Here is a 24819-nt window from a genome sequence, read left to right as displayed (position 1 = left end):
AAAGAAGTGTCAACTATTTCACTATGTGAACAACTTAGCAGCTCAGCATAATAATCAGTCACTGGATCATACTGGTCATAAGAGACAAGGAGGATTATTAACATCAATACCTTTTCATAAGATCACACATATTATTGTTGAACAGTGAAGTATGAAAAAGCAAGAAAACAATCTACACAATTTTTATGACAATGTAAATGGAAATAAAAATAACCAAAAAATGGAAACTGAATGCTATATAATTATAACGACTAAGAAACTTGTCCCCAAACTAGATATAAGAAAAATGCATCTCCCTCCTCTATTCTTTGTAGAGGTTGGAGAACTATGGGTGTGGAGCACCGCAAACACTGTCAAATGACTCAGTTGATGTGTTGATTGAATTTGGTGAACTGCTTTCCGCCCCTCACCTCTTCCTTTATTTTTCTTTGTTAGAAGGGATGGTGTGCTGGATAGAGGTGGAGGAGGAAGGAATATATTCAGAAATAAAGGTGATATAAAATTTTTTAAAAACCTAAAATGTTTAAATCGTTCTCCCTGAGCAATATTGATAATGACAACAGTTCCCCTTTCTGGTTCACAAAGCGCTTTCTGCACAAGAACTTAGTGAGGCAGGTAGTGTATCACCTTTCCCTAGCACAGCTGGAGAATCTGTGGCTCAAAAGAGGTCAAATAGGTAATAAGGATCAGAGTCAGAACTAGAATCCAGCTTGTCTGACTCCCAGAGCAGCATGATGGTGGTTTTCACTATACCAAGGGGCAACACCACGGCTGAATGCCCGACAGTCCGGAAGCAAAATCCAATACCTCTCTTATGCTTGACTTTCATCCAATATTTGCAAGGATCTGTAATAACAGTGTGAGAAGAAATTCTTCCATCATAATACAACATCGTGGCACATGATAGCTACTATATCAGATAGAGCGTCACTTCATTTTCACCACAGCAAACAGATACCACGTTGCCTCCTTTTGACACACCATGAAAAAAACATAAAGGAAAAAAAATTTCACTTCCTTACCTTGATAGACACTTATTAAAACCCATATTAAGAAGGTCTTGTAGGACAATGGCCGTCCCTAAGTAAAAGACAGAGAGAGATTAGAGAGGGTTATGTAGAAAACTAATTAACCGCCATCTGCCTTAATTTTGCCAGAAGGAAATATCTATCCATCAACTAAGACAAGTACAAGAGACAAGTTCTGCCGAACTTTACCAAATGTCTTTTTTTTTTTAAAGGCACTAGGGAAATTAATTTTGAAAGGAATCAGCATCAGACTTCAGGTATGAAATCTACCCTTCAGTAACTAAGAGGACTGGCCACCTTCCAGTCTGCTCCGATAACACATAAAAGACTATGTATAGAATGCTCTTAGAAAATAAAAAAAGATCTTGGTGAACCTTAAGGAGGTCTTTGTAGAGTTCTGGATACAGCATAGCAACTTCAGACTTGACATCTTTGTCCAGAACCAGAGAGAACACAGGAAACATAGTGTAAATAGTGGAATACCTAGAAATGAATAAAAATCACAAATTGCAACCCAGCAATATACAGAAAAGAATAAAAAACAATTCTGTTGACACTTGGCCTAATACGAAAGCCACTAGAATCCTAGGTTGTCTCCTGCTTGGCACACCTGTTGGCTTACCATCATCCCAAACATATTTTCTTAAACTTTCCAGTCATCTAAAAATTTCATTCATTCTAACTGGGGCTGCAAAACCACTATCTGTTGTCCAATCTATTCCATAAGCAAAAATATCTGGAATCCTCTCTTCAACAAAACAGACTCCTAGAATCACCCTAAAAAGGATATCTGTGGTCTCAAACCTCACCGATCTGCTTCCCAGTAACTTCGTTTAAATTATTCGGCACTAAAGAATCCAGGTTTCAAAGGCCCTGTACTTCTATACTACATCAGATTCCCAAGAACTATTTAAACCACGTAAAGCCAAAGCTGTGAATACAATCTCCAGTTGGGTAGAAATCAGTAATATAAGATCTATTCCATTTCAGAAGGTTCCTGAAATCCTCCAGGGTCGGGAATATGGTCGAGTCTGGTGGCAGGAATATAGGATGGTGGCGATATACTTAATAGCTTACATCTTTGAAATCCAGAAATTAAAATGAACTGTAAGTGCACATGGCTCTTCATATCAACAAAACCATGGTGGCCCCTTGTGGAAGCTATACTGAATAGCTGAAGCCTTGATTGGCTTGGGATTCTGGGTACTATTTTTGGAAGCCCTTACCTTACCTATTAGGATTCTACTTACCAAAGCCTCCTCCCCACACAGATAGTTCCTACGCCTTTGGAAGCACATATCTGATCCCAGTGTCTCATTTTTCCCCAGAAACCCCACAGAGACATTGGGAATGTGAAATTAGGGGTTTGCTTTTGCTGCCAACTTAGTAGCCTGGATCCTCAACAGGGCAGCAGTATTTTCTTCATCCCCAGGTAGTATCAATGAAAGAATAAAGGCTACAAAAACAAGAGACTCCACTTTTGAAGCTAGGTTAAGGTCAAGAGGGTTAAGAACTTATTTCAAGGGTATGTTCAATTGCATTTCCATTAATATCCAGGCCTAGTGACAACAAACATGAGTCCAAAATAATTTGGGCATCAAAAGGCCTTTGCAAAATCATTGTGTCCCCTTGGGGAAATGCTTACCTTGTAACCAGATTGCAAAAAGAAAAATCTCTCCTCTGAGCATTTGCTTAAATAATGATGAACTTACCCAATGATGAGAAATCCTTGATAAAGGGGTACAGAAGCAAAGTAAAACACCGAGGAGAAAACAGCCTGTGACAGAGAAAGCAAAAAGGTCACATACAAAAACCCACTCCTATTCTCCTCACATGATCAGATATCCCCTGATTTAAAACCTTTTCTTTCCTGATTTGGAAATTATTGGCAAATGACAGTGATAACTCAGCAAGAAGAATACGAATCAGAGCCAATGAAATTAATTATTTCTCTAGCTGTCCTTAGGCCTTTAGTGGAAGAACAGGAAGCTAGGGACACTCAATTCAGGGAGCTAATTCTTAGTTGTAAATGTTCCTGCAAAATCAAAGGCAGTCCAAAGAGTTGCCACCTGAGGCACTGATTAACAGAAAGACTGGGGCTTTGTTCTTAGGAATGGCTCTAAATCAAAGACATCCCACTCTCACTCCCTAAGAGAAGAAAGGGCAAGTCCATACATATTCGTGTGTGTGTGTGTGTGTGTGTGTGTGTGTGTGTGTGTAAGAGATAGAAACAGAGAGATGAAAAGACTCTAAGAGACAGAGAAAAATGGAAAGAGAGACAGAGTAAAAAGAGAGAGAAACAGAGAGTGAGTCACACAGATTCTCCAATGCAGGGGCTACCCTTCCAAGTGACTCCAGTGGTCAATCCTTCCCCTGTTACTACAGTCTCATACTTCCTATAGGAATGCCTTTTAACTAAAGGTCAGTGCCATACAGTGAAGAGTGTTGGATTTGGAGTCAAAGGACTTGGGTCTAAATCCTGCCTTGGACACTACTTGTAATGTAGTGGGCAGGTAACTTACCCTCCCTGGGCCTCAGTTTCCTCATCTATAAAATGAGAAGACTTACCCATGGGGGTTCCTCCATTAAGATTTAAGCTCCTTGAATTTAAGCCTGTTTTTGCCTCTCCACCACTCAGCACCCAAGGCCTGGCAATGGTACATATGGATGGGAACTATGATTTCATTGATATAGGGAACTGCTGAGTAACAAAGTTCCCTCCATCAAATCATGTTTAAATCCATCATTTAAAGCCTTGGAGAAGTGCCTGGAGCAGTGGGAGGTTACAGGTCACACAGACAGTATGTGTCAGAGGCAGGACTTGAACTCAGGTCTTTCTGTTTTTAAGGCTAGCTCTTTACCCACTATCCCCATGTGTTCAACATTTAACAAATACTTGCTGATTGATCAAATGGCCTAGAGAACCCCTGGGGTTTCCCTCAGCTCTGGACCCACAGGATCTATGAGTCTATGAAGAACAGCTATAAGTTTTTGTAAATTTTGTTACAACAACATCTAGGCTTTGTCTCTAAAGCAGTTTTGCTCATTTGACTACCTGGGTCTTCCAACAGCTCCTTTTGGCAAAATGAAAACACTACACTCATTTCTTTCAAAATCAATGCTTACCACTGATTTTGTTTGTTTGTTTGGCTGGGGGGCGGGGAAGTTCTGGAGGTAATCAAGGTTAAATGACTTGCCCAGGGTCACAAAGCAACAAATTTGAACTCAGGTCTACCTGACTCCAGGAGCAGTGCTCTATCCATTGTATCACCTAGCAGCCCCTCACTACTGATTTTTAAACAAATCACTATCAAATGAGACCAATGGAGAAGAATTCATTTGCTCCCTGATGCTGCATACCCATAAAGTTACCCTGATACAGTGACCAGGTACAAATGCTTTAGTTTTTATATGGAAGAAAAGGCAATTCTCCATCTTGATTCTCAAAAAAAATTTTTTGCATGAATTCTTAGAAACATATGGACAATGGAGAATTAAGCTCATCAAGCCAAGATTCTCTACTCGCATCCAGTGATGACAGATTAACTTCCAAATGATTAAAAACATAGCTCTGTCCAGCTCAGTGCTTAAGTTAATGTAAATTAAATGCACAGATGTGGGTATGACTAACCAAACCAGCTGTTTGGATTAGGAGAATTTTGATGAAAATGAATTTGAGGGTCCCCATTCTGACTTCCTCTGCTTACCCCTACACCTCGCCTCCAAGTAAATGGATGAGAGATGGGATAGTGTAATGGAGAGATCATGGACTTAGAAACAGAAGACCGGGGCTTGAGTTCTGACTTTGATACTTCCTAGCTGTATGGTCCAGGACAAGTCACAAACTGACCCTTAGCTTTCTCATCTGCAAAACTGGGATAATAAAATTCACACTGTCTCACAAGGTTGTTGGGACAAAAATGCTTTCATAAACACACACACACATACACACACATATATGTGTGTGCATATATATGTATATGTGTATATACATGCATGTGTACACACATACATGTATATATTTATATGCATAGATTTGTGTGTATGTATGTATATATAATGTGTTGTGAATGTTACAAAAATAAAAGCATCATCGATGAATAACAATCAAAATATTAACAAATGTGATAAATATTTATGAAATATGCACAAATTTGCTCATCAATATACCAATCCTAAAGACATGATGGGGTTGGGGGGAAGTTAAACTATCACACACATTAGGTAAAAACTAATGACTTTCCATTTTGAAGGACAATATGATATTCCTATAAGCATATACTTAATTATCAATCATAATGCCACTTCCTGTTTGTAATGTTTCAAAGTATTCTACAGACCCATTATTTAATTTTATCCCTCATAAGGAGGGAAGGCAAGCAGTAATATTCCCCTTTAAAAGGTGAAGTTCTCCAGTAGCTAAATGACATATTCACCATCCAGAAGCTATATATATTGGTCAGGGTAGATCTGAGGCTTGGTGACTGCCAGTGTCCAATTTTTTCCCCCAGCTAGCCAGGGGTATTTTATCTAAATTCACAAAGAGACTAAACAACAACTGACTTTGGACGACTAAACTTGCCCTTCTCTCCTTATTGGTCTCAGAAAGGTACTTCTGTGGACTGTTCACTGCTAATCTCCTAAAGTTCAGTAACACTCTAAAGTGTTAGTTTTCCCCCCTTAGACTGACCCTGCAATCGGGCTTGAAAGCCAAGTCAGGTAACTGCAGTTTCCCAGTGGGCCATTTTTCTCTGCAGCAAATCCTAACTATTCTTATGTTAGATATTAATGATGATAAAAAACAATATTAATAATAATGTTAGATATTAATGATGATAAAGACAATAACAATGAGAATGACTAACATTTACATAGCACTTTAAGGTTAGAAAAGTGTATTATCTTATTTGACCCTAACAACAATCCTATGAGGTAAATGCCATTATTATTCTCATTTCACAGATAAGGAAACAGGAAATTGGAGTTAAGGAGCTTGCCCAGGTTCACATTGCTAGTTAACTAATTCAGGTCTTCCAGACTTTTAAGTGTAGGATTCCACTGACTCTCCACGCGGCTATATACTTCCATATATCAGGAGGCCTTCATATTAGACATGATCTTTACATGCTGGGTCCCTCATCCTTAAACACCTTTCCTACGGCTCCCACCCAATGCACAGATTCATGACACATTCTCCGTGCCGGTGTTAGTGTTCCTCTTCCATGAACACAGGTTCTAACTCCCACACCTTTATCTTTGTGAATTGTTGTGACTGATAAATTTCTTCCCTTAGTGGCCAACCTTCCATGGGTGATCTTAGGCAGAAGACACAGGGCTTGTGGCCAGACCTAAAAACAAAGCCTTTCTGGGGTTAGTACTTCACATGGCATCCTTAATACTTACAAATCAGCAGCCCCTACCTAAGTCAATCATTCACTCAACATACGGTTATAGAGTATATCTGATGCACGAGACACACAAAAGAAGGTCCCAAGGTTTTGTTTACCTGCATGGTGCTGATACAGAGGCTTCTGTGGATAACAAATTGACTGAGGGCGGCTGAGCGTTTGTAACTGTTCCTTCCATGAACCATAAGTAACCGGCCCAGATGTTTAAATTGAGTGACAGAGAAATCTGCAGCAAGAGATGCTTGTTTTCCTTCCTAAAATCCAATGAAATTGAGCACCATTAGAGTACAAGAGGTCAGGGTAAAAACCTTTTTTTTTTAATTGAAAAAACAAGACGTTCTTTGGGAACCTTTGAGGGACTTCAATGAAGAAACTCTAGTTCTTTGGTTTCAAGCTACACATGGTAGGTGGTCCAACTTGGAAGTTCAGCTTAAGAAGCAGAGGTAATTTAAATAAAAACATTCTGAATTACAAGTCAATTACAATTTGGGGGGGATAACTAGATACAGCAATAAAAGTTAAGTGGTTAAGCCAACCCTAGAACTTGTAGTTGAATATACCAAATCCTCAAAGGATAATGCTTTTTTTTATTTAAACAAAATTCAATATCTTGTGTGTTAGCTTCATTTTTTTCCCAAAGGAAAAATAAGCTCTTCTCAGATGTAAGACTCTCCTTGCCCTTTGACCCAGCAATCTCACTAATAAGACTACACCTACCTGGAGGTTGTTATTAGCAAGAGGAAAAAAGGTCCAGCTGTTTGAAGATATTCTTAAAATATCCTTAAGATTATTCATTATAGGAAACTGAAAATAATCCATGAGTCCAATAATTAGGGATTGACTGAGAAAACTGCAGTACATGAATGTAATATAAAATATTATACCATAAGAAATAGAAAATATGAATAATACAAAGAAATATGGAAATGTTAATATAAAGTTATGTAAAGAAAGACTTAGGATAGAGACTGAACCTATGATTTTACTCTTAGGAAATGCCAGGTGAGGAAACTCTCACTATCAATGCAGGATGCAACTTCTATGCAACCTAGTCTTAGAGAGCTGCCTGGCACACTGACAAGTTAAGTGACTTGCCCAGGGTCATAGAGTCAGTTTGCAACAGAGGCAGAACTTGAACTCAGGTTCTCCTGGCTCCAAGGCCAGCTCTCAAAATCATGTTGCCTCTTGCAAAGTGGAATCAAACCAACAGAAAGTATACACACCAATACTGGCATAAGCAATAATCATGTTATTAGCAATAATGATGATGACAATAATGAATAGCAACAAAATCAGGAAAAATAAAGAACCAAAACGTTCAGAAAAGGGTAAAGAAATAAATAGGACAGCTGTTCTGTTGCTACTTTATTAAAGTTAATACTTTAGATCAGACCAGGGATTTCACTGGAATAAAGAACTTCGTGGAGGAAACTCCTTCTACCAATATATCCATTGATTCTGCAGTTTACAATCTCAGCGCATTGTCTGGGCGGCAAGAGGTTAAATGACTTAATCAAGGTCACACAGTATGTGTCACAGGACAAACTTCAATCCAGTTATTCCTGATTCATAAACCAGTAACTGTCTATCTCTTATGCCCAAAATACACATTTTTAAAAAAAAGAAATTATAAAAAGCAGAAGCTTAAGTTTTCAGGTACAATTTTTGTTCTTATTTGCAGATTCAAGTATTTATGCTTGATAATGATTAATGAGTTTGATTTTTTTTTTAAAAAGAATGAGATTCCCTTATCTCACTGAGGATGGAAGTGCAGGGGCTACTCACAGACCCCAATCCCACTACTGATTGGAATAGGAAATTTGCCTGACTCCGCTTCTGACTTGGGCCAATTCATCCCACCCTTAAGCTGGGGGCTAATCATATTGATGTGTAACTTACCTAGTGAATTTACTTAGTAACTTACTAGTACCTTAGTAACTTACTAGTGAAAATCCAAAAACTTATGACAACAGTTAATACTGACACCGAGTCATAAAGAACTATGTAGCCTATTTTAGAAATAATTCCAGAAAGATTGCCAAAAAATATTACCAATAATTGACATTTCAAAGAATAAATTTTAGATATATAGAAAATATAATGTGGCTATCTCATTTTCTAAGAACACTAGATAAAGCTTCTTACATGGTTTCTTGTAATCTAAATTTCCCTGCATTTTCCAAATGGATTTTTAAATGGAGCTTAAGAGGAAAAAAATTGGGTGAAGGGATCAAGATTACAGCATCAGAGATTACATAGAGCTGGAAGGGACCTTAGAGGGCATCAAGTCCAACCTCTTCATTTTTCAGATGAGGAAACTGAGGCACACCTCCCAGGATCACAAAGCAAGTAAGTTTCTGTAACAAGATTTGAACTCAGGTCTTTCTGAGTTAATGTCTAGTGGCCTACTACAGCTGGTGCCCTATCCATTAGTGCCACATCACATTACCTCTCAAGATGTATAGAACACCTGATAATTAGCGATACCATTTGCAAGACGCTGACAAATCAGCTACCAAAAGGCTGAACAATCAAAGCAAAAAAACTTCTTTTCTTTTATTTACTCACTCACCTTTCCTTCTACCCCTACACCACAATCAGATTCCTGAATCATGCTCACGTCATTGCCTCCATCACCTGCGAGCCAAACAGAAACAAAAGATAGAGATTTGGGGACGGTCAGAAAACAGGGGTCCCATACCCCTAACGATAAAAATAACTGACATTTATATGACACCTTAAGGTTTGTTTTACATATATTAAATTGTCTGATCCTTACAACAACCCTGTGAGGTGGATGTTATTATGATCACCTTCTTACAGATGAGGAAATTGAGTCTAAGAGAGGTTAAGTGACTTGCCTAGGGACACACAGCTATTAAGTGTCTAAGGCAGAATTTGAACTCAGGGCTTCCTGAGTCAGAGGCCAGCCCTCTATCCATTGTACCTAGCTGTCTCTAATTATCAAAAACGGGCCTCATTCAAAATGTGGACCCAATGCTCTTCGCCAAATAAAAACAAGCCTGGGAACTACAAATCAGAAATTTACAAATATTTTTACTAAGTTGTTTAGCCTTAAGTACAAACTGAACAAAGTTTTTCTTCCTCATAAAGGGAAATATTTAAAGAGCAAAACAAGAAATTGAGGGGTGAAAATTTGGATGGTGAAAAGTATTTGGATGCTCAGACATGAACTCAGTCTATTAACCAGTGAATTGGGGGATCTGATAGTCCTCTGAACGTTTTGTTATCATTGGTATCATTATCCCACCAATATTAAAAACTTGAGCAGCAAAATGTTGGGAATAATAATAGCAGCATATGTATCTCTCCAAAACTTTACAATTCCTAAAAGCACTTTCTTTTTAAAATAAGCCTTTGAGGTAAAGAGTACAAGTATTATTATCCTTATTTTACAGATGTGTAAACTAAGGCTTTAGAGGTGAGATATGGTTCAAATATCACATCCTTTGTGATGCTCTCTCTGATTTCCCCACTTGCCCCACTCCCTCCCAACACATCATCTTCTCCCTTAAACTCCCTTAAACCAGGGAGTTTAATGTACCTGTCATGGAAAATTGGGTACTATCATTATTTTTGTTGATATCTTATCTCTCTACTAGACTAAGTTCTATGAGGGTAGGAATTGTTTCTTATTTAAAACTGTAACTCCCCCAACATCTGGTGCATTCCTCTGTACACCCTAAGTGTGTATCAGATGTTTAAAATAAAGCAAGTTGCCACAAGACTCACAGCGAATAATGGTAGAGCTAGGTGTAAATCTAGGTGTTCTGAATATACCATGCTGCCTCTTTAGATAAAAGGCGCTAACTAGGGTTGAATTTGAAGACTTATAAATTCCTACCTACTGCACAGGTGAGTTTTCCTGTCCGTTCCTGGAGCAGGCGCACAATCTGGGCTTTCTGGGTGGGGGCACAGCGGCAGCAGACCACTGCTGGACACTGGCAGGCCAGCTCCATGAACTCATACTCATAATATTTCAGACACACCTGAGTCAAGAGAACACAACTCAGTGCAGGCAAGGTTACCTCTCACATGCAGCTCATAACAAAACCAGGACCACTGGTTCTACACCTGTCACTGGGCCCTTTGTAGTCCCAAAGATTCCTGAGCATACCTCCAGGGAGTCACCGGAGATCACCAGGGCACAGTCATGTTTCCTGCGGAACGCATTCAGCTCCAAATGTGCTTCTCCCCTATTGGTCACCTGGAAATGAACAAAGAGGGAAGGGCAATGCTCCAGAGAAGTGGCTGATAAAACAAACAATTTTATCCTCAAATATTCAGGGCTTGGGTACAGTACCTAGACCAACAAATCACCAACTCTAACCATCCCTGCAAGGCCAGGCATGATTTCTTCCTTTTCCTTTTTTTTTTTAAGGGACAAGATTCTAAATAAAACCATATGTGCAAAATGCGCATGAGAACAAGTGACCTTGAAATCCATTTTCTTACAGGTTCCATTTACCCCAAATCCTAAAACAAAGTAGGAGGAGGCAGTACAGTATTGTGGGCAGAGAACTAACTGGTGTTGGAGTCATAAAGACCTGGGTTTGAGCCCCAGATCCCTTACTTATGAGCTGTGGGGCCCTCGGCAAGTCATGTCAGTTTTCTGGGCCTTGGTTTCCTCATGTGCAAAGTGGGAATGATAATAACCCAGTTATGTACCTCACAGGGTTGTTGTAAGGATCACATGAAGTAATTTATGTAAAATGCCTTGTAAATCTGAAAATGCTGTGTAAATGTGGGCTATCAATTGAATCCAATTCAACAAGACACTGTGCTCGATGCTGGAGATACAAAGAAAGTAAAAAAAAAAAATTTTAAAGGCAAAAAAACAATACCTGCCCTCAAGGAGCTTACATTCTCCTAGAATGATGAGAATGGGTTTGTATACATTAACAGATATTTATAGCCACAATAATTTGATAAGAAAGAGGGCACTAAAAACTAGGGGGATCAGGAAAGGCTTCCTATATATGTCATTAATTGTTAAAAGTTGATCTTTCTCAGATTACAGATGATTCAGAGCACATTTACAGATAAGAGGATCCAGTCCCAAAAGGATGATTTAGCCCTGCTGTAATTTAGAGCAACTCCAAACTGGGGACTTCTGGCTCTGATTCAATTAAGGAGGGTTTACAAATCCCTGCTCAAGTACAAACTTGCTTTTCTCTGCCTCTTTAATTCAAAGCCACGTTCTTAGCACTAAAAAGTCTACCAAGGTTATCTCCTAGTGGTTCAGAGCAAGGAGAGGAAACTTCCACTGGGTCTCTGGAGGGGTAGGGAACCCATCTGTGGTTTCATCAGTGTGGGAAAATCCCTGTGAGCAAATCCTTCCACTGATGCAGAATGCCAATTAACTTAGTCATGAGAGAATTACCTGGGACCCCAAGAAGTCATGTGATTTGCCCCAGTCACCCAGGGCCAGTATGGATCAGAGGAAGGACCTCAAATCCAGGTTTTCTTGACCCCAAGGTCAGGTTATTTTCTCTCTCTATTACCTCTCTAGGTCACTACCTCTGGCAATTTCAATATGCATTGCCAATATACAGTTTCTCATTATCATTGCACCGATAAGTCCTGTGAGTGGACAGGCCGGACTATTACAATTCTAAATCCTAGGACCCTGCCATCTGCACGCAGATCAGTTCCTACATATAACAGTATAGTCAGCTTCCTGTCACCACAGGCCTCTGAGCAGAGGTTACATGGCCACTTTTCTGAGCTAATGCAAACCTGATTTCATACTATGAGAAGTAGCTTGAGCCAGATGATCTTTGATTTCAAGGTCCTTCCAATTTTGCGATTCTATGATTTTACAGGAATCTGAGATCTTCTAAATGGAAATGTGGTATGGTCTAGTGGATAGAAAGTTAGCCTTGGAGGCAGGAAAACCTGGGTTCAAATCTTGTTTCTATTATATACTGGCTATGTGACTCTGGCCAAGTCACTTCACCTTTAAGTGTTCTAATCAATCAGTAAACATTCATCAAGTGCTTATAGTGTGCCAGGCACTGTGCTAGGCTCTAGGGATACAAAAAGAGGCAAAAGACAGACCCTGCCCTCAAGGAGCTTACAATCTAATGGGGGAGACAACATGCAAACAAATATACACAAGGCAAGCTATATAAAGGAAAAATAGGAAACAATTATCCTAGAGAAGCCACTGGAATTATGAGGGGCAAAAGGAAGGCTTTCTATAAATGGTGGGATGTTGTTTGGGACTTAAAAGAAAGCCAGAGAGGTCAGGCAACTTTGTAAGACTCTAAAGAGTTATAGAGAAGGTGCCAGCCAACATTGGCAGTGGGAGGTTCCCTATACTGATAAAATCAGAGGTGCATTTCCTATCCCTAATATATTCTAAGGAAAAAGAAAGCATGTATATGTGTATGTGTTTTCTACTCTGAGCAGCAAAGACCAATAACCAGTGATCCTGATAAATGGGCATTTCCAGCTCTGATGGTAACCTCATGGACCATTCCCACACGAGCGCCATTTCTCAGAGGAAGAGGACCACCACTACCAGGCTGATGCTGCAACTGAAAGACCAGGACAAGCCATGGCTGATGAGAGATCCAAACCTTGTGTATTGCTCAGACATGCAGGTCTGAGATGAAACTGGAATATCTATTTCATCAGTTCCATAAAGTGGCCTTTACCTTATATGAGAGTATGTGTGTGATGGATTGTTGCTTTACATTTCTGCATTTGTTAATGCATGCTTGAGTCTTCTGTATTTAAAATAACTGCAATGTACCTCACACCCATATCACAGAGTACCTTCTAGAAAGCACCTGGTTACCTACTCTGAGAGGTTCTAGGTTCTAGACATGAACTATACCTAAACTTAGTTTTAGAGATTTCCCCAGGGGTACTTTAGGGTACCCCTAAATGAGCCCCCTTGGAAAGAATGTGTCCATGTAATTCCAGTGTCAGAGCCCCTTACAGAGAAAGGGACCCCTGGGCAACAGGTTAAAATCATCTCTCTTTACACATTTTGCATATGTGCAGAAAGAAGGAGCAGGAAAGAGAGAAGGAAAAGGAGAAGGAAAGGAAGAGGAAAAGAGAAAGAAAGAAGTTAAAAGAGAAAGAGATTGGAAGAAAGAAAAAGAAAAGAAAAAAGATAGAGAAACATCATGGTGTAGCAGAAAGAACCTAAGATCTGGAGTCAGAAGATGTGGCTGCGGACCCTAGCAGTGATACTCACTAGCCATGTAAACACAGATCACTCACTTCAACTCTGTAACCCTTAGTTTCTTTATGTCTAAAACAGGGGAATAAAGCTTTCACAATCTGCCTTATAAGAAAAAATTGTGACCTAACTATGGTTGTGACCTAACTATAAAGCTATTCTTAACCCTCTGAAAGGATAAAAATCTTTTACCTTCAATCCAACTCAGCACCTGGTTCCAGGCACCACTAAATTCCACTTAAGCCAATCATACCAAGTCTTCTATTCTCGGTCCTCTAGTTTTTTCTTTTTTTTGGGGGGGGGGAAGGGTGTTATTGATTAGTTATGTTCCAACTCTTCATTATCCCATGTGGGATTTTCTTAGCAAAGTTAGTACAGTGGTTTGCCATTTCCTTCTCCAGCTCATTTGACAGATGTGGAAACTGAGGCAAAAAGGGTTAAGTGATTTGCCTAGGGTCACCCAACTAGTAGTGCCTGAGGCTGGATTTGAATTCAGGTCCTTCTAACTCCAGGGCCAGTGCTCTATCACTGTGCCACTCAGCTGCCCCAACATTATCTCTAATTAGTCCTCCTTAACTCCTTTCCTGTACTCCTAGCACCCCCCACCAGGAGATTCAGTATATGCTCTGGAGAAGGCCACACTCACCACACTCTGCGTAGTCTTAACACAGAGAACACTCACCAATCTAAAAATATGGATGTCCTGGTTCCTGGTTACCAGATGTGCATTCTTGGCTGTACATGTGGCTGTCTCCAGTTTGTCCCCCGTCAGCATCCAAACCTGAAATTAAACATAGAAAGGGCTCATGCTAGTTCGTTTTTGAGGCTGCCTGCGTCAGCTGAGTTTTTAAGAACACTAAGCTAAACCTGATCTATTCAATTTGCCTGCTTCAGAACATGCTGTCTAAAAAGGCTTCACCGCAGGAGATGCCCCAGTTCACAAGTCTGGGAGCTGGGGAGTTTCCTGTAATAGGGATTGTTTGTCTGCAGGGAAGACCCACGTTAGCAAGCAGGCCATTATTCTGGTTCAGGCTGTCAGACAGGGAGGAGGGGTTATAGTGAAAAGGCCTGACTGTCCAAAAACATGTTTGCTCTATTGCCACTGTACCAGAAATAACCATCGACATCATTCTTTAACCTTTTGGGGAAAAAAAAACCTTGAATCTCCCTGCTAGATGGAGTAGAGATGGCACTGGGCCTAGAAATAGAAAACTTGGACCCACCACTTAGTAGCTATCTGCTTAAGCAAGTCACTTCTCTGTGAGCCTCAGTTTCCTCATCTGCAGAAAGGGAATCATATTACTTTCTGTACCTCATAAGGTTCTTGTGAAGTGCCAAATCACTTTAAAGTGATAGAGAAATATTTGCTGCTACTGATATTCGGTTTAGGTTAGGCCATTTGATTGGGAAACTCTACTATTAACAAGTGAAAATAATAATTAGATTATTTGATTAAAGGACTTTGTCCTTTGGGCCTACAAGAAGGAATACAAAGCAGTCCTGATGAAGTGGGGGTGGGGTCAGAAATATGAGGCACTAAAGGAGATGAAATAAGAGAGGGCAAAGCAAAGGATGTGAAGGGGGCAAAACAGGATTCCTTTGGCTATTTTCTCACAATAAACTTAATTTAGTTAATATGGAGACATGTACACACATTCACAGACACACGCAAAGACAAATGGCCTCTGAGTTCCGCTGAAGACCTTGTCTCCACTCCAGCATGTACCATTTGTGTCCCTGGCACGAATATAAACAAACTTGGCTTCCTTAGCAATTTTTGAGGCTGACTCGAGTTATCTGTGAGAGTAATACATAAAGACAATGCTATACAAAGCTATCTGTCAAACAGTCCACTATCATGCCCTCTGCTAAAGTCCTCTTCTGACACCTTACTGGGCCATGGAAGTGACTCTAGATTCTTGAAGACTGTGTCCAGAAATCACAAGCTCTGGCAGGTTGTGCCAAACTGAAAGGGCTTCTAAGACAGTCTGGCAACAGTCCATGGGTCTGTTGTTGAAGAAACAAGGAGCTGCCCATCACCAGAGCACTGGCCACCAGATGATGCATTTCTTTGGCCTCAGCACCTCATAAAGACCCTCTGCTCAGGTACTGAGGGACTGCCATCTGCAACAGAGAAAAGGGCTCTAAAACTGATGAAGGCATGAGTAATTAGAAGGAAGAAGTCCTACTACTACACCTGTGTTCAGAAGTTAGGGCCTTTGATCCCTATTATAAACTAGTTTGCTCAGCAATCCACCATGGGGTAAAAGGAGAAAGCCTTTCACACTATTCCCAGGCTCCCATTTGTCTCTTGCATAAAAGGTCTTCTCCTTTTGGCAGTACAGTACCAGCCATGAAAGAATCACCCAGGGGAGCTGGATGAGAAAGCTTGATCTGGCATCAATTTGGAACAGAAGAGCTAACTGGCAGATCTGTCACTGCAGAGTTTTATATACTAAAATTCAGTGGCTTCTACGCCTTGCTACATTATAATAAATGGACAGTCAGATTAATTTTATGAAAAGAGGATTTTTTTCAGCTCTTTTCTCGCAATAAACTTAATTTGTGGGCTGAAGGTTAGCAATGGAATTTAGCTAATATGGAAACATGCACAGACACATTCACAGACAGACAAATCCAAAGACAAATGGCCACTGAACTCCACTGAAGGTCATGTCTTGACTCCAATATGCATCATTTGTGTGTCTGGAATGAATTTAAGGGTTATTTGGTTCTTCTTTCACTAAAGTCCTAAGGGAATGAACTCTATCCTACACCTGAAGATCACTGGATCCTAGACTTGGTGCTAAAAGGAACTTAAGAGGTCATCTGCTTCAACTCTCTCATTTTACAGATTAGGGAACCAAGGCCCAGAGAAGGTAAATGACTTGCCCAAGGTCATAGTAGCCAAGTGGGGATTTGGACCTTAGAGGTCTGACTCTAAAAGAGCCAATATTCTTCCCATCATATCATGCCACCACCCCTCATTGTCAAAGAAGGACAAAGGAGGAAAACGGCGATGAACTGGATGTTATGAACCCTGCTTTAATCCTCAGTCTTTATCATTTTCCTATTTCTGTATGGAAATGGGTGATAAAACATCTGTTTGTCAGAGGCTACAGGCATCTGCATCCTCAAGTTGCTCAGAACCTTGGAAAAGAACAGTAAGGAAAAAAAAATGTTCTTTTTCTGTTACTCACAGACTTGACCCCAGACTCCCTCTGCTGGATACTTGTAAATGTCTGAAATTGTTCCTTAGGTTATAGCTACAGAGCACATAAGACTGACAAATCAACTGTAATCATTTGTTAGTCACCTCTTGTATGCAGTGGTCCACACCAGGGGCAAGGACATAAATAAAAATATCCAAGGGTGTACTGGAGCCAGCTTATACCAGAGAGCCAATTGTTAAATTTTCAGGTGAGCACCAACACCTCAAAAACCAGCAAAGGCTACAAATCAGGGCTTAATTTTTTGTTTTGTTGATTGTCTAGATTTAAGAAAATGATGGAGAAAATGTTAATAATGCAATTAAACTTAAAAGTACGTTTTGTATAATTTTTTTCAGACAGCCAGATGTTAAACATTTGCCAGCACACACCTGAAAAGGCCTGCTTCCTCCAAGGCTGCACACAGGCGCTGCTCCCTCTGTGTAGCCTTCCCTGATCCCCGCTTCCTCACCCAAAAACATTATCGTCATTCTTAAATTTTCCTAACCCACTTTATCTGAACCTATCCTTTGTACTCTTACTTCCTACCCTGGTTTTTTTCATAACATAATAATTGTAGCTAACAATAATGTTTACATAGAGTTTTAAGGTTTACAGAGTGCTTTTTGATCCTCACAACAACACTGGAAGGTAGATGCTACTACTGTTATTCCCATTACAGATGATATAACTGAGGCAGAGAGTCACTAAGTGACTTCCCTAGGCTTACACAGCTAGTAAATGTCAGAGGCAGATTTTGAACCTATGTCTTCTTGACTCCCCATTCAGCATTCCATATGCTTTACATACTAAGTTAATCCTCCTCAAACAACATTTTGTTTGTCTCTTCGTGCCTTCGGCCACATCACCTTGTAGTAAGTAGTACACGCTTTATAAATGATGACTGAATTGTTGAACTGAATTGCTATGTTCTATTTTGTATTCTAGTTATTTGGGTGCCTGTCATATCTCCACTTTTTTGTTGTTCAATCATTTCAGTTGTGTCTGACTCTCCATGACCCCATTTGGGGTTTTCTTGGCAAAGATACTGGAGTGGTTTGCCATTTCCTTCTCCAGCTCATTTTTTTTTCCTTAATAGTATTTTATTTTTTCCAATAAGTTTTCAACATTCGCTTTCACAAGATTTTGAGTTCCAAATTTTTTTCTCCCTCTCTGCCCTCCCCACTCCCCAAGATGGCATGTAATCTGATAGAGATGATACGTGCCAGCTCATTTTTTTTAACAGATGAGGAAACTGAGACAAACAGGATTAAGTGATTTGCTTAGGATCATGTGTCTGAGGCCACATGTGAACTTGGGAAAAGGAGCCTTCCTGACTCCAAGCCTGGCACTCTATGCACTGTGCCACCTAGCTGCCCACATCTCCACTACTAGATTGTCAAATCCTTAAGTGTAAAGAGTGCATTGTTTTTCTTTTTTTAATCTTCCCAGTGTCTAGCACAGTGTTCTGCATGCTTAACATCTGTTGAATTTAATTGGGTAAAACTGGCTATCTATGAGTAGCAGAAGCCACAGGCTCAGAATCCAGTCGCTGGTATATTCTGGCCCTACCTTGATGCCTGCATTCCTCAATGTCTCCAAGGTAGGCCGCACATCTGTTTGGAGCTGGTCTTCCACTCCAGTCAAGCAAAGCAGCTCCATCTCCATTTCCAGGCTCTCAATCACAGTCGCCACTTTGAGAGAACGGTCATGAACACTGAGCTTCGCTTGGACATAGCGTGCCTGAAGGGGGAAGCAAAAGACATGTCCTCTGATTCACCCAAAGTTTACCCTCCTGATCCCATGACGGTAAGGCAGAAGATTCTCTAATGATGTTATCCTGGAGTAGCTGAAAAAAAAAATCGGATTGCTTTAATCCTAACAACTCTTGGAGTGCTTTTATAATGTTACTTACAAGACTGTCTACATAAGGGCATCATAACCAACCACAGAGCGGAGCTTTTTGATTCTGCATTCAAACAAAACCAATTACATGTTCTACTTCCTGCATCTTTAGCTACAAAAAGTGCTACTGAGACATGATTACTGCTAGGCAAATTTCACATGTTTATTCTCAAGGTTTCCTTAGAAATTGTTACTCAAGGACTCCACATTGGCTCCTTAAATCTGATCCATGAGCATATCAAGACATCACCCTTCTGATGACATTGGTCCTCTTCAAGAACGAAGGACGAACAACACTTCAAGGCATAGAGTCACTAGATTTCCTCACACAGAACTTCTCCCCACCGCTGTCAAGCCCTGGAGTCCCAGTCATCCATTTCAAATCATAAAACCTCTTACCTCGAAGTCCTGATACTGCTCTTCCATCAGAGACTTCTTCGCAACCACCAGAACCCTCAAGCCTTCTCTCGCCATGTTACCACACTGAAAAGCAGCCAGAGAACAAGGTCACAATCAACAGGGAGAAAAGCTTAAGAGTCTTGTACGATCGATGAGTATTTATTATCTATGTAACTAGCAGCATGCTTTAATCCTCATCCTAGATATGTCAACAGCTTTCCCCCAATTGTAGTAACTTGTTCTTATGTTTATCTAGCATGGAAAATGGAGACAGCATGACCTATTCAATCCAAGAAGAATTTGAAGGTTAACCAGTATAAAAAAAAATTTTCCTAAAATTAAAGGAGGTTAGAGTTGGAAAGCAACTCTGAGATCCAAACCCTGCTGGAAGTTCAAATGAATCTCTCTAACATCCCCAGTCTTCAGTCATCACACCTTTATTTGAAAATATTCAGTGACAAGGAATGCATTACTTTTCAAAGCAACTCATTCCTTTTGTTCAAACAGTTCTGATAGTTAGAAAGTCCTTTATATTGAGTCAAAATCTGCCTTCCTGTAGCTTCTGCCACTGATCTTAATCGTGCCTTCTAGAGCCACAGAGAACAACCCTCTTTCACCTGATAACCCTTCAAATATCTGAAGTCTATCATGGCATGGTGCTTTGGCAGAGTCTTAGTGATTGTTGTTTAAAGAATGAATGAATGAATGAATGAGTGTGTAATGAATGAATATCAAGGTCATATTAAGTTTTTTTGGGGGGGAAGGGGCTAAAATATCATACTGACTCATACTGAATTTGTCTTTTTCTCATGAACTACAATCTGGCAATGTCTCCCCTACCTTCTACTTATATAGTTAATTAACTTTAAACTAAATTCAGGATCCTGGATTACACATATACTAGTTATCTATATCTCATCATAGTAGTGGTTTAGCCATCTGGATGACTATTTTTTTTTTTACTAGAAATCCACAAAGATCATCACTGGCTATTATTCAATAAGCCCACACACTTGGGATAAAGCCTAGGCCTAATGACTAAATGTTATATAAATGTGCAGTTTGAAATTAAGAGACTTGTGAACCTAGCAAATGTACCCTCCCCCACCACTTTAAATCATGGTTTTCTTAGAAACAACACCTCCAAAATTAGGGAAAAGTTTAAAATTTCAAACAAGACCCTAGAAATTAAAACAACTATGGACAACAGAATGATTAAATGAGCCAATCTGACATTGAAACTGACCCTCTGGGGCTCACTCCCCTGCTCCCAGATGACCAATTCTTTCCTTCAGAGACCCAGCTCTTTACAGCCTTATGTTTCCTGCTGTTAGGCAGCTTTCACAAACCAGAATGCAACAGGGGGTCTCTTCTTTTAAGAAGGTTATTAACAGCTTTTGCTTTGTGCTTTATTCTAGAAAGAACAAGACTAGACCAAATCTTACCTCTTCTTCCAGCCAGTCATTATACTGCACAATACCAGCCATGACAACATCTGCTCCCTTCATGTAGAATGTTATTTCTCCTGTTGACTCATCCTGGGGAGGGGGGAAATGAATGAAGAACTGAAGGATCACCTTCATTGTCCCCTAAATACATTTTTCAAAGGAACTGAAACTACAAACAACTCAAAGAATAGTAATATAATAATAATAATAATAATAATAATAACAAAAACCCACTACAGATGGACCTAGGCTGTAGTATTGAAACAATGACTTACCTGCAAGAAGTCATTTGAAACACAGCCAAGACATCTATGATGAGAGTATGGAGTTGAGTGGTTATGTAACCAAATGAAAGGCAACAAATGGACAATGGAAATACAAGTGCCTTCAATGTGTACAAGTAATCAGCGGAAAGATTCTAGGACTATATGTATATGTATATGTATATGTATGTATGTGGCTCTGTTTTTCATCATTTTATCTGCAAATGGTGCTTTCAAGGTACTACGTTCTAAGGCATTCCTAGGCATCAAAGAAACAGAGTGAATAGAGCAGTGGATCTGAGAGTCAGGAAGTCCTGAGTGCAAATTGCACCTCAGACACTTACTAGCTGTGTGACTCTGAACCCCAGTTTGTTTCCTCACTGTAAATAGGGATAATAATAGCTTATCTCTCAGGGTTGAGAATCAAAAGGGATAATATTTGTAAAGTGCTTGAAACATTAGAAGTGTCTTACAAGTTATTATTATTATTATTATTATCATTATTATTTTACCAGCAAAAACAATATATGAATAGAAGAAAAAATACAAAGTGATAAGGGTAAAGGAGAAATCAAAGTTCTCTAGCAAAATTTGAAAAGGAAAAGAGAACTAAGAATTTGGAGGAACATGGAAGATTTCACTGAGGAGATAATGCCTGAGTTGAGCATTGAAGAAAGATAAGGATTCTAAAAGATGAAAATGAACAAAGTAATATATGTTCCAGGTATGGAGATGTCCAATTAAAAAAAAAGTCTAGTTCAGGAAACAGCTAGTATTCCAGTTCAGACTGAATGGGGACTCCAAAAGGAAGCAATATAAAATAAGCCTGGAAAAGTTGGGCAGAGCCTTACTACAAAAAGCCTTATATCCTAGGCTCCAGAGGTTACATAATTTATCCCAGAGAAAACGGATAGTTTCTTAAGGTTTGTTCTTAGTAGTTTAGGATGAGGTTTTTAGTTGTTGTTTATTTGATTCTTTTTTTGAGGGAGTAAGGGGACCTAGTCAGCCCTATGCCTTGAATAGTTTATTTTGGTAGCTGTGTGAAGGATGAAATGAAGAGAGTGGAGGTACAGAGGTCAATCAGAAGGCTATTACAACAGTCTATGGAAGACATGATGAAGGCCTAGAGTTGGTGATTGTGTAAAGGGAGAGAGGACACACAAAAAAAAGTTGTGATAGAATCTATACTACGTGGCATCTGAATGGGTATGAAAAGTGAAGAATATTATCAAGGAAGAGTCTAAGATTATGAAGCTAATGGAGAATGGTTATTTTGCCACTACAAACAGGGCTATGTGTAGGATAGATGGGTTGAGGGAAGAAACAGAATGAGTACTGTTTTGGACATAAGTTTGAATGCCAGCAGGACACTCAAATGAAAAAGATCCAGCAGGCAATGGAGATATAGGTATAAAGATTCAAAACAAAGATTGAGAATAGATAAGATTATAAAGTACAGAAAGAGAAGATAAAAGGATTAAGTTTTGGATTATAGTCACACTTGAAGGGTGGAGAATGAATAAGAATTTAGCAAAAGACATTGAGAAAGAGTGGTCAGATGGGTAAGAAGAAAAGAATGGTACCTTAGGAGTCAAGAGAAAGAATATCCAGGAGAATGGGACAGTCAACACATATATGGAGAGAAATATTAAAGAGGAAGAAAAGCTAGAAAAAAATCATTGGAATTAGCCATTAAGAGATCATTGGTAACTTCGAGGAAGGCAATTTCAGTTGACTGGTGGGATCTGAAGCCCAAATGCAAGGTAATAAAGAAATAAGTGGATAATAAAGAAAATGGAAGCAGTGAGTAGGGATGATACTTTCTTGAGGTCTGGCAATCAAATTTAGGAGAGATTATAAAATAACATAAAGGACAGGGTCAAGTGGAAGGGATTTTTTTGGGTTTTTTTTTTTGTTGTTGTTGTTGTTGCTGTTTGTTTTTTAGGTATATGTGAGACTTGAAGATTATAGGCCATGGGGAAGTGTCTAACAAATAGGGGAAGAGTGAAGATGAATGAAAGAAAGCATATGACCAATGAGGCAAACTCCTGAAGGAGACAGATAGGGACATGACTAAAGGCACAAGTAGAGGGGTTAGTCTTGTCAAGAATCAGAATTACTTCATCCTCTAAGACTGGAACAAAACAGAAGAAAACAGATGAAGGAACAGAGAAGTAGGAGATCAGCAAATGCAAGATGGATAGCTTTGATTTTCTCAGTAAAGTAGGAGAGGGAAGGGGTTGGAAATGAAGAATGTTTTGAACAGCTTCTTTAGGGAAATGTAATAGATAGCCAATTAGGGAAGCATACAAGTACTGTCATGGAAGTAGCAAAGTCCCAATTGAGAATTAGGTTAACGAAATAGTTAGAAGACCCAGTAGACAACATCTACATGTCATTCAGTCATTCAGAATGTCATTCAGAAATTTGGAAGTAGGAACAAAGAAGACAGATGGTGGGGATAACGTAAGGTTGAGAAATGGCAAGATATCACTATTCAAAGAATAGGGAAACATCCTACAGGGATGAAATACATAATATAGATGAATTGTCAAACTATCGAGTCAAGGCAGTTAAGAGGAAGAAAGTGAGGAACATGGACTGGAAAAGAGGGAGATATGAAGGAACCAGAGATCTAAATTAGGACAAAGAAAAGGTTTAGGAGGCAGAGAGAGAAGGAAGGGAGAAAGTGGTGGATAGGGGAATTTCAGAGTTGGGGATCTCATAAAGACCATACTCCTAAGAGTCATGGTCTAAGGCAATGGTATCAAATGCAAATAGAAACAGAAGCCTCTAAACTATACAAAACAATCCCTCTGGGGGGACATAATAACTTAGAAAACCAAACATTAACATCATCTATGTCCTACTGTGTCTTTATTTATTTTGATATATATTTCCCAATTACATTTTAATCTGGTTCATGGTGAACTTGCTATCCCATAGGCTGAGTGTTTGACCCTTCTGGTCTAAGATGTGGGTCTCCTTCAGGGTAGTAAGGTAGATGGGAAATGTAGGTGATAGGAGTTCAGGAAATTAATTAACCATAAGGTCAGAATGTTAAAGAGACATCAATGTGAACACTGAGATTCCCAAGGATGAGGACTGACACTGGGACAGAGAAGACGACTCTGAGACAAGTACTTAACTACTTGAGAAAGGAAAGAGAGTAACTCAAAGGCCAGCAGATGGCAGCAACAAGGATAGGAACACGATCATATAAATAGACGGAAGTGAGCCTCAAAGAAGTGTTTGATCAGGGCAAGTGCCAGGATTCCCCAATAAATAGTCAAAGTAGATGGACAAAAAGTTTTCAAAGGAAGAAATCCAAGCTATCAATAAGCACATGAAAAAATACTCCAAAGCACCAATAATTAGAGAAATGCAAATTCAAGTATGTCTGAGGTCCCACCTCATACCTATCAGAATGACAACAATGCCAATAAAGGAAAATGGCAATTGTTTGTGGGATTACAGAAAAACAGACACACTAATGCACTGCTGTTGGAGCTGTGGATTGATACAGTCATTCTGGAAAGCAATTTGGAAGGTAATTGATTTTTTTTTTTAATGCAGAGAACAGAAAGAAAAGGTAGGCTAGCAGGAAGCATAGGTGAGCAAAAGAACTCTGAAAGCTATTGTATGTGTTCAGTCGTTCAGTTGTATCTGACTCCTTGTGGCCCCATGAACCATACTGTCCATGGCATTTTCTTGGCAAAGATATTGGAGTTGTTTGCCATTTCCTTCTCCAGTGGATTATAGCAAACAAAAGTTTAGTGACTTGCCCATGGTCACACAGCTATTAAGTGTTTGAGGCCACATGTGAACTCAGATCTTCCTAATTCCAGGCCCAGTGCTCTATCCGCTGAGTCATCTAGCTGCTCCTTTGAAAGCTATTAGCTGAACTTAATTGTATACTTAAAAGAAAAGCAGGGGCAGCTAG

At 39.5% G+C, this 24819-nt stretch overlaps 1 protein-coding gene across 3 annotated transcripts in view; it reads right to left on the bottom strand.

The window, feature by feature from the left end:
- The window catches only part of ATP9A (ATPase phospholipid transporting 9A (putative)), a 159526-nt gene that overhangs the window by 7358 nt on the left and 127349 nt on the right, over nucleotides 1–24819 (bottom strand). For all 3 annotated transcript variants that reach the window (XM_027850773.1, XM_027850775.1, XM_027850783.1), the window contains 11 exons: nucleotides 20611–20703; nucleotides 19166–19249; nucleotides 18434–18604; nucleotides 14335–14433; nucleotides 10575–10664; nucleotides 10302–10446; nucleotides 9009–9073; nucleotides 6535–6690; nucleotides 2741–2805; nucleotides 1403–1511; nucleotides 1023–1080 (listed from right to left, as the gene is read on the bottom strand). In XM_027850773.1, coding sequence (XP_027706574.1) covers nucleotides 1023–1080; nucleotides 1403–1511; nucleotides 2741–2805; nucleotides 6535–6690; nucleotides 9009–9073; nucleotides 10302–10446; nucleotides 10575–10664; nucleotides 14335–14433; nucleotides 18434–18604; nucleotides 19166–19249; nucleotides 20611–20703 — 1135 coding nt within the window. The remainder of the gene's footprint in view (nucleotides 1–1022; nucleotides 1081–1402; nucleotides 1512–2740; nucleotides 2806–6534; nucleotides 6691–9008; nucleotides 9074–10301; nucleotides 10447–10574; nucleotides 10665–14334; nucleotides 14434–18433; nucleotides 18605–19165; nucleotides 19250–20610; nucleotides 20704–24819) is intronic.

The sequence above is a fragment of the Vombatus ursinus genome, unplaced genomic scaffold (genome assembly GCF_900497805.2).
Source record: "Vombatus ursinus unplaced genomic scaffold, bare-nosed wombat genome assembly UNPS02000580.1, whole genome shotgun sequence".
Classification (NCBI taxonomy): Eukaryota; Metazoa; Chordata; class Mammalia; order Diprotodontia; family Vombatidae; genus Vombatus; species Vombatus ursinus.
This window is presented reverse-complemented; position numbering and strand designations above follow the sequence as displayed.